Below are 10,648 nucleotides of genomic sequence, written 5' to 3'. Positions count from 1 at the left end.
CCCCAAAGTGCTGGAGGGAGGGGGCGGGGGTGGCTCAGTGCAAAGTGCATCCCGAAAGCCCCCTGTCTGGAGCCCCCGCGTCTGGCACTTCGGACCCTGAATGACCTGGGACCTCGCTGCCCCGAGACCTCCCGTGTCCCCTCGTAGCTGGGAGCCTCCGGCCCGGAGCGCGGCAGCCCCCTGCTCCGAGCCCTTAGACGGGGACTGCCCCCCCACCCGAGCCGGGACTTCCTCCCTGCACCCCTGCCCCGAGGCTGCCCGGCGGCCAGGACCGCCGCCTCCAGTCTGCTCGGCAGTCTGGCTGTTCGCCGGGCTGGGGCCGTGAGGCATCGAGGAGGATCAAGAACACCCGTGTCCGGCCCTGCCTGGGCTGTTTCTTCAATGGAGAAGTTGGTGAGTGTGGAGGAGGCTGAAAGAAAGAAGAGAAGCAGCAGCTGAGGAGACAGGTAAAGTCAGTTACCTCCCCTGAGGGGAAGGGGGCTGGCCTGGGAGGGAGGAGAATCACTGCTTCTTCCTGCTTGCCTTTTACCAGTCTCTTCCTCTGCTCCCCCTTCCTCAGAGCCCCCTCCTCCTCGCCCCCGGGGTACTGTACCACTCACAGGTTTCTGATTTCCAGGTTTGAGCGGGCTAGGGGAGTCGAGAGAGCAGGAACGGGGCTGCCCACCCAACAGAGAAGCAGCAGAGAACCTCTGACCAGCATCCTCCATAAAGGTAATAAGCCAGCCCTCCCCTCCCCCACTGTTTATTCCTGGCCCCTACTCATTAAGCAGTGCTTTATTTTCAGGATGGTTACCTGGGAATGCAACCCTTTCCTGGCTCCGGGTTTCCCAGCAAAAACAAAAACACTGCCCGTGCCCCAATCCTTAACATTTTAATAACTTCTCTTTCCCAGGAACATGTTTTTCCCCTTTCTCTCTGTACAGTGTGTTTCCGTGTTTTGCATTATCTTTTGGTGCACTGTACCATTTACCCAGCTCAGAGACTTTGAGACCTTTTTGTAGCTCCCCCTGCCCCTCTTACTCTCATAGGAATTCCTCAGTTCCTTGTTAATGGCTTGTTAATTCCGAATGACTCTGCTTTTCAGTTAGACCACAATTTTCTGTTTTCCCCTATTCTTTCCTCTCATCTTTCCTCTACCTCCATCAGAAAATCTTTTGAGTTACCTAACTGATAGGGGTTTGGTAGAGGATGGTACAGTAATAGCTTGAAATTTGTGAGTTTCAGAAAATAATGTGACTTCTTTTTCTCTAGTAAAAAGTGAATCTGTGTACCTTAGTAGTATGAATGGTATGAAAGCAATACTCCCTCCCGAAGCACTTATGTATAATTAACTCTTTGGGCTTTTGTATGTTTCTCTGTGACAGATGTGGATGGGCTCTGAAACTCTTATAAAAAGATACAAAGTATTTGTTATACCTCATTTTCTAATACTTATAAAACTTTACACAATATCTTGTTAATCATTTGACTGTCAGGAATTTTAAAACAAAAGAATGTTTTGGTGTGTTTAGAATCTAGGGTTTTATTTTGGCACTCTTCATAAGATTTCTCATTTCAAAATCCTTACAGAGAGTTTGTTAAATTGAAATTTAAGCATCTAATTCATGTGATCACATTTCTGCTGCTGTATTTCGTTGCTGCCTCTGAAAATGCACTAAAGGTAGGTTTAGGACATTCATGTAAGTTCTAAAGAGGGATTGTGAACAGGGAAATTATGTAAGAGTTAATTGAGAAATTAGCCAAATGAATAGCTTCTCTAACATCCAATAGCAGGAGTATAAAGTGACTTGTTAATCTCAGAGTTATTTTAATATCTCAGATTGTTTAGGGAATTTTAGGTACAAAGAAGTACTTAAAATAGCAGAAGTTGTTAGGAAATCTTTGACTTACTCTGTTCTACTGGACTTTCTGCCTTCCAGAAAAGGAAATTAATGTCTTTCCTGATTCTTCTAATTGTCAAGGTACAGCTAAAGAGACTTTTAAGGGGCTCTGAGGGTTTGCATATTCTTGAGACCTGGAACTGGACACCAAAATGAGAGCGTATGCTACTGAATGGGATTTAAAATCAGTATCTACCAATGACTGTTACACAGTGAACATTTAGGGCACCCTTTGTATGTATATGTAGGGTCCACTTCATTTCAGTAAAAGCTAGGTAGAATGTGGTTTTCATTATTTAAATATGTGAATCACTAGAGAAATGCCTAATGATTCCTCTAGAACTTTTAAAAAAATGCTAAAATACTTGAAATATGTTTTTAAGGTAAAAATGAATTATGTATTTTTTATTCAGGTCTTCTCAGTTAAATATATTTCTGCTTTAGATTGATGTTTTCATTTCTGAGGGATATTATCACCTGTGCTGAGTCAAGTATGTAAGGTAAAGAGAGGACACTGCTTTCTTCTGGTTTCCAGTCAGTTAATTCTCATTGCTTAAATAATGTTTCATTGATCCTCTCAGCTTTTAATGATTTTTCTAAGATTACAGAATATATATATATGTATATGTATATATAAATTGTCAGCATCTGTTCCTAATATTAGCATGATTGAGAGTATTTGGTCTAGATCATGCCAGTCATGTAAAATATTTAATTTAGTACTTCGTTACCAACATGGCCAGTTAGGTAGTTTATCTTTTTCAATCTGGTAGTTAACTTTGTGTTAATTCTGTTGTCAGTCACATGGTTTTGAAAGGAAAAAAAATGTAAAAACACGCAATTTTTTTGGTAACCAAGTAAGATTTATGATCACATAGGACGAATCACTGATTTTAATTGAAGTGTTGCATTTTGAGTATGCTATGGCCAGTACTTATTTTCTTCATACCTAAAGTGATGCCATTCTCAGTTATGACACATACAATATCTCTTTATTTGATAACACAGAAGTACATACTGTCCCTAAAAAGTCTTAAGTCAGGTAGTTTCTATAAGCATATCTAGTACCTGACTTTCAGTCTTTCATTTCATTCTCAACAGAAGGCATGCCCTATGTGAAATGCTTGTCTCATTTCTTACAAACTAAGGTACTGACATGAGGTTGCTAAGGTGGTAATGCCAGACATGGGTTAATGAGATAAGATTGACAAGACTTCATCATTTATAATACTTGTGATTTATTCTTTGAATTGGGTCTGGGTAAGTGAATTACGAAATTTCCTCTATTGCCTTGTCCATGTTTCATGAAATTTGTTGGTCTTTCTTTTAGAACTTAGGAGACTTATAGATAAGTCTTGCATGATAATAAATCCTTATGTTATATGGAGCCCCAGTAATTTGAAGGACATAGGAATACCCTCACTTGTTTTGGAACATAAACACTATGGTGCTTTGTTGAGTGATACTAAAATAACACTTCTACTTCATTTTGGGTTCCAGGCTCTTAGTTATAGGAGTAGACCTCGTTAACATCCATCTCACCCATGTTGCACACTTTGGGCATTGTAGTGTTTCTGCATCCATCTTCCTTCTTAGGACTTGTGAACTATTGGTTTTTTTGTTTTTTTTTTCTCTCCTCAGAGCCAGTATCCTTGGAGTTGCTGATTTTATTTCCTTTCCAGCCTGTATCTCTGTTTACTCTGCAAAAAAATGCTTATTTCTTTTTTTGAGTAGCAAGCTGTTATCTTGTTTCTAGTTTGTGTGAAATCTGAAAGCACAGTTCTAATGTGTGTCACTTAATCAAAAAAATATGTGGCCTTTTAGTGAAAATATTATGTAAAAAGCCATTAATGACTAATCATTTATGCCAAAGGAAACTGGGGACATGTGGACAAGTTTGGTGGAAGTTATATAATTTTAGATCTTAAATATATTTTGTTTTATAGCTATTTTATTCTTTATTCTGTGAATATAGATTTCTTTTAATTATATGAAGCAAGAAGCTTTGGTTTTAACTTAATGAGGTTCACTTGGCATCTATATAGAAATTAGATGGCAACATTTTAATTCCTAAATTTATAGTTTCTAATATGGTCAGCAGTATAAAAGCTCGGATGCCTAGATTGTTTTCTTTTGTAAGAAAAGTGTAGAGTAGAAAAGATGAATTCGTAAAATTTAAACACACCATTAACATTGGGCAGTAAAATCTTATATAAAAGTGATATACATTGGGAAGCAGCTCATTTTGATATATAATTCTGAAGTCTTCCTTGTTAGTATGTTTTTTTTTTCTTTTTCTGACTGTGAAACCTAGAATGGGATTTCTAAAGATTGCACCCTCAGAGTTTTAGTCATTCTGAGTCAACTTACATTGTACATATGTTTATTTAGAAAATTGCCTCCTTTGCCATATTTTTTTATTTTATAGGTCACTACCATGAGCTATCAGACTTTCAAACTTGCACTTTTTGAGGGGGAATAGACTTTTTTCCATTATCATCTCTGGGCTTCCTTTGTAGTTTTTAATAGGTAACTGTACCACTGGATATTATATTTACTAAGTTCAATAGTCTTTTTTCCCTGTACTTATACATACATGGATGGTTCTACTCTAGTAAGTACAAACTCTCATAAAATTACACCAGGATGAAATTAACTCGTCTGATGCTTTGAACTATTAGGATATTTTGGTAATAAGTCATTGGCCTTCATAATTTAAGGTATACAGTTGACAGGGGTCATGTGTGCATGTTATGTGTGTCTATGTGTTTTTTCCCATAAAGACTGAAGTGCTTTTTTGGTTTAAACCTATGGTTATTATTTATAGAGCTTGGTATTGTCAGAAAAGAAAAAAAGGATCTTAACCATTCTAGGAGTATTTGATTCATTTGAAGTATGCAGAACTCTCTATTAAAGTTCTACCCAGGGATAATACCAGTGGCCAAAGCCTAGTAGTATGCCAGGCATGTGTCAGGCACTCAGTAGACTTTCATTTGTCTAATTGAAGCAGACCATGTGGGATTATCACAGGTTACTGTTGTTTGTGCGTCTTTCTTATAAGAGAGAAATAGTTGAGTCACTTTGACTTTTAACAAAGCCTTTCTTGATATTATTAATAAATTAATACCATTTCATATTCTCCTCAACCCCCACCTCACATGTCCTCCGCACCACTCTGCTGCATTCATGGAAGTGGTGATGGCTATATGGAAAGCAACAAGAACAAGGACTCTTAAAGGCTCAAGACCGTAGAGGGTCATCTCCACTTTTCTTGGGAGGCAGGGAGTACTGAGGACGCACTTAGAAGTAAGGCATTCAGTGGTGTTCATTCTTGCACTGTAGGTGTAGCTCACATGTGAAGTAATCACATGTTCCTTTGTGGAGACGCCGCAGGCTCATCATTGGAGACACTGGTTAGCATTTTTTACTTTAGTACAGTTCTAGATTTATGGAAAAATTGCGAAGGTAATACAGAATTCCCATATACTGCACACTCACTTTCCCCTAATTAATATCTTATATTAATAGATACATTTGCCACAATTAATGAACCGGTAATGAACATTCTTATTAACTAAAACTCATACTGTATTCAGATTTCTTTAGCTTTTACCTAATATCTTTTTTCTGTTCTAGGATCCCATCTAGGATATCACATTCCATTTAGTCGTCTCTTTAGGCTCCTCTTGGCTATGACTGTTTCTCAGACTTCTTTGTTTCCTTGCTTTTGATGACCTTGACATTTTGAAGAGTACTGGTCAGGTATTTTGTAGAATACCCCTCAATTGGAATTAGTTTGATATTTTCCTCATGATTAGGCTAGGCCTATGGGTTTTGGGGAGAAAGAGCACAGAGGTAAATTGCCATTCTCATCATATCATACTAACAACATGACTTGGCACTCTTGATATTGACCATGATCACCTGGCTGAGGCAGTGTTTTTCAGGTTTCCCACTGTAAAGTTTCTTCCCCCCTCCCCCATACTATCTTCTCTGAAAGGAAGTCACACTTAAGGAGAGAGGAGTTGTGTTCCACCTCCTTGAGGGGAGAGAATTTACACAAATTATTTGGAATTTTGCACAGGAGATTTGATTCTTCTCCCCCTTTTAAAATTTAATTAGTTATTTATATCAATACAGACTTAGTGATATTTATTCTGTACTTTGGGTTAGACTCTAATAGTACTTTGATTATCTTCTTGTTTGAATTGTTCCATCTTGGCTATTGAGAGCTCTTTTGGTTGGCTCCTGTGTCCCTTTGACATACCCCCATCATTGCATTTTTCTTGGAGCACTTCCTTGCTTTTTGGCACTGTGAGATGCTCTAGGCTCATCTTCTATATCTCTTGCCCAGTCTTAGAATCAGCCATTTCTGTAAGGATAACTGTGCATTTTTTACAGCTTGCCATGTAGGAGTTGTTCTGATCATGCCTAGTTCAGTTAGAAGTGTTAAGCAGAGTTTTAAACCAAATATTATTTATTTCCAAGTGCCTGTTTGCAAAGTCTTTGGCCTTCCTTGAAGAAGTTTGACAAGGAAAAATAAGGTGTGAAAAGAGGAAAGGTTCAAAGTAGACCATACTAATTTGGATTGGTTGAAAATTCTGGTCTGTAGCCACCATCAACTATGACTGTCACTTTTCTCCATAGCTCATCAGGTTGCCAGGCAGCTTGATCATTCCTTGTTTAAGTGTTGGAAGGCTTATTAGCACACCCACCCCACTGGGATGGGGTGGCAGTTCTCCCAGTGAGTAATTCCTAGAGGGATTCTGGTGTAATGCATGGAAGTCACTTTGCCTGTGTTCTTAACCTTAATGGAATTCACAGATCTAAGATTTATTTGACGTGGAGAAAGATCCCTATTCTTTTAGTTGTAGAGAATTTTTTCAGAATCCATATGAAGAAGCTGGCAAGACTGTTAATCTTTTACCTAGTTTGGTGTATGCATAAAGGAATAAAAGTTTCAAAATTATTAACGTGATGCCTTTTGCATGTATGAAGAACCAGCATTTAAAGAAAATCTCCTTTTAGTTGCCATAGATTCCATTTTGACCCTGGCCACCTATTGTATTGAATGCAGATATATTCTCATTTTAATTGTTTAGAAAGAGTAAGAAACTAGCGATGTCAATTGAAAAGTAATTCAGTACTGAAAATATATTTTGAATAGAGCAAAAAGAAGAATTTGTGTTTGCATCCGAATTCCAAGTATGTGATTTATTATTTTCCTTATTCATTTAAAAAAAAAAACCCTGCCTTTTTAGAAAAAAAAAATTTCTGAAAATAAGTCATATCCTATACCACCTTGTGGGTTAATGTATATTTGAGATCATTTTTTCTAAGAATTTATTTGAGTTCTTTCTTTGTTCTGTAAGTTTGTTGTAAAGTGCTAAAATATAAGCTCATCAAAAGGTAGACTACAGGCAGCTATGTTTCTTTATTTTTTTTTAGAAAATTTCCCGTGATTGTTATTTCATTCGTTTTTAGGTTAAGAAAGAGCTCATTGACACCGGAATCTGGACACGCTGTGAGGCCCCTACTCACGATGCTGTATGTGCACAATGGTTTTTAGGCAATCCACGTATCAGGAAAAGGGGCATTCTTCCCGTAAGGTAAGTGACTGATGGTCGTAGGTCATCTGTGCTGTTCTGGGGGAAAATCCATTTAGCTTTTATTTCTCCTTCAGATCACCTAATTCATACTAAACAGAGCACTTGCTAAAAGAAAATCCAAGTTTGTTTTGATATTGTTTGAATCTTTTCCCTTGCATAGTATGCCTTAAGTGCCAAGGTGATCATCCCAATTAAAAAAGAAAAATCTGTTAAAGATGATTGTTTTGAGTATATGGTTGTAGTTTCTATTAACTCCTTCTAATGGTCTTCATCTTTCCTTATAATGCTAAAAATAAGCAAAAACCTATTCCAAAAGGATTCTTGGTTTTAAAATTTCTAAGACAAGAGACTTAATTTTAGTGTCAGTTGAAAAAGTAATTAAGTGAAGAGATGGGGGAAATCACGTTTATTAAGAAAACAAATTGTCAGGAAATTTCTCATTTCCCAATTTTCCTTGAGGAGATAGCCTGATATTTTTAAATTACATTACTTAGTAGTGATACTTAGGAGTTTGTAATAACCATTTTCTATGTATGAAACAAGGTAGGATATATGATTATACTGTTAAGCTGTGATAATATGACCTAAGTTATGATGACCTAAGTTAGGCTTAAGTTGACCTTTGTACAGTCTATAAGGAGAAGTTTTACAGGGTAAACTATTATTGGTAACAAGATTATCCCAAGATGTCTAACCTACATATGAGACCAGAATGTCTTTAAAGGACTTTCACATAATTTTTTATTTTTAGAAATGGAAGCTACTAATTAGGAGGTGAGTTTAATCTATAAAGTTAGCCCAGATGGAATGGCTTCCTAGAATTATGTAGTTTAAGTTTCTGTATGTATTTAAAAGCTTAAAAATGCACTAAAAAAGTTTTTTTATACACACATATAAGATGTAACTTTTCACCAATTCAGTTTGGACTTTTCCTGTTTGAATGAAGGAGATCTCATTTTACATTGAGTTTGAGTACACACCTCTTTTGTGACCTATTAGAGAGTGTTGGAATTCTATACACTGCTTTTACTTTTTTCATGTGGTTAATCAACAGATTGTTTAGATTCCTTTAGTTTTTAAATATTTTGTATGATCTTGCTACTTTGAGTATTTGTAGAATAAAACTTCTGGAAAATGGAAATTAGAAAAGTGCAAAAGAAATGTGGCAGAAAAAAAGGAGTAGTAAATTGTGCCTCAGAGGACATAAAGTGGGGAGGATAGAAAGAGAGACAGAAACAAAAGGAAAGTAAATATAATCTACACATTTTCCTCTAATTTACTTAAACCCCACCCACTTCCCCTTCCCCCCAACTTTCCACTCTTTGGGGCTAAAAATAAAATATTGTTGAAATACTTTAGGGGACCAGCCTAAAGGTTTTTGCTTTTTTTAAATTTTAAACTACTTCTCATAGCTGGAGGTCTTTAGTCCTCCTAGTCTATGAATTGTCCATTTGATACTCGATATGTATTCACTGATCTGTGATAGAATCCTTGAATGGTTTATAACTTAAATTTTCCGTGTGCATCAAGTAAATGCGAACTCCTGAGACAAGTACTCATTTGCTTCCTCTGTTGTCTCCATCTTCAGCTGCCCAGCATCACTTTCCATTTTACCTAAAATAAATGTTGTGTTCATTGATGTTTGCTTTGAGTTTACAAAAGGCTGCAGAAGAAATTTCCTGTTTCGGCATTTTAGGGCTTTATGCCTCACTTTCTTTTTGAGATCTTTTTAATCTTAGGGAAATAACTGAAAGTTTTGGTCAAAACTGATACATGTTAATTTGTTGTAGTAGTATGAACTGTCATCACTAAAGTTTACATGATTTAGCAATGGAAAATTCTGTGCTATTTAATGAACACACTGTCAGGTGTCACGTATTCTAAATTTTATGTATTCTACCTACCCTTCAAGGCTGATCCCTGTGACCTAATGAATCCTTTGTAAAAAGTGGACTCAGCTAGGATGTTACACCACCATTGTCGAAGGAACCCTGAACTCCAGGAAGAGTTGCAGATTCAAGCTGCAGTGGCTGCCGGGGATGTTCACACGGTACGAAAGATGTTAGAACAAGGCTATTCTCCAAATGGCCGGGATGCTAATGGCTGGACCCTGCTTCATTTCTCTGCAGCAAGAGGAAAGGAAAGATGTGTTCGAGTATTTCTAGAACATGGAGGTGAGTGTATTAGGAGCAAACCCTTTTTTCCCAAGGAGAAACTTAAAATGAAATTCTATTTAGTTTAAAATATATGAGTGCTTGTATATATAATTTCTAATGCTTCTTTATGCTAATACTCGACTTCTTATTCTCTCCTTTGTGAAGATGTGTTAAAATTATGCTGAGTCTTGTTTAAAACCAGATTGTCTAAAAAATCAGTTTGTTGAATGTGCTTTTTTCCCCTTGTAACTCTGGTTTGTATGCAGCCAGATTTCCCCAGATTATTTCAACTAAAAGCAGCCCTTCTTCAGGTTGTCCAGTTGCTTTGTTTCAGAAGCAGAAGTGGCTGTGGTCCCAACAACTGAGAGTTGCTCAAGCTCCCCCTTTTGAGACTTGCTCAAGCTGACTGAGCTAGCACAGGCCCCCTGTCAATACCATGGCCTTCAGGGTACCCTATCTTTTGAATTTACCTCTTCATAACAAAATTTTAGTTGCTTTTATTACTGTTATAGAGCACTTGCCTTTTCTAGAATTGTACGTAGTTTCTAGGTATCCTACAAGATTGGTTAGCTGAGGTCTAATTTTGTGTAAACATATGCAGTTGGAAACTACATTTGACGTTTAATGTTTTTGCTTGAAAAACTGTCCATTCCTGTAATTAATAGTAACTAATAATTGTCTTAAAGTCATTTACTTTTTTCTCCCATTAGAGTTTCACTTAATTTATTTTCCTAAAGATGAACAAGTGTATTTTGTCATTTTTACCATATTATTTTTGTAAATTATGGTGTAAAAGAGCTTGGTTGGGACTCAGGATCCATTATGTACCATTCTAGGGCCTGGATTGCTTATTAACAGTCATTTAGTTCCATTTCTATGGTGTACTTTGTTACAAGACTAGTCAAACTTACTTGCAAACTAATTTGAAGTACAGAAAATGTTAGAAGTCACACAGCTCTCATTAGGGTCTTGTGAATTATGTGAAGATAGGAATACAGAGGCT

At 37.1% G+C, this 10,648-nt stretch overlaps 1 protein-coding gene across 2 annotated transcripts in view; it reads left to right on the top strand.

Annotated features, from left to right (window-relative positions):
• The first annotated feature begins 16 nt into the window (after positions 1 to 16).
• The window catches only part of ASB7 (ankyrin repeat and SOCS box containing 7), a 47,327-nt gene continuing 36,695 nt past the window's right edge, over positions 17 to 10,648 (top strand). Inside the window, exons 1-4 of one of the 2 annotated variants that reach the window (XM_007119367.4) lie at positions 17 to 446; positions 617 to 711; positions 7,365 to 7,489; positions 9,402 to 9,663. In XM_007119367.4, the coding sequence (XP_007119429.1) occupies positions 9,453 to 9,663 (211 nt within the window). In that variant the 5' untranslated portion in view covers positions 17 to 446; positions 617 to 711; positions 7,365 to 7,489; positions 9,402 to 9,452. The remainder of the gene's footprint in view (positions 447 to 616; positions 712 to 7,364; positions 7,490 to 9,401; positions 9,664 to 10,648) is intronic. The other variant, XM_055088168.1, reaches the window with a different exon arrangement.

This window comes from Physeter macrocephalus, chromosome 11 (assembly GCF_002837175.3).
Source record: "Physeter macrocephalus isolate SW-GA chromosome 11, ASM283717v5, whole genome shotgun sequence".
In the NCBI taxonomy this organism is placed as follows: domain Eukaryota; kingdom Metazoa; phylum Chordata; class Mammalia; order Artiodactyla; family Physeteridae; genus Physeter; species Physeter macrocephalus.
Note: the sequence above shows the minus strand (reverse complement) of the source record. Positions and strands in the feature narration are given on the sequence as shown.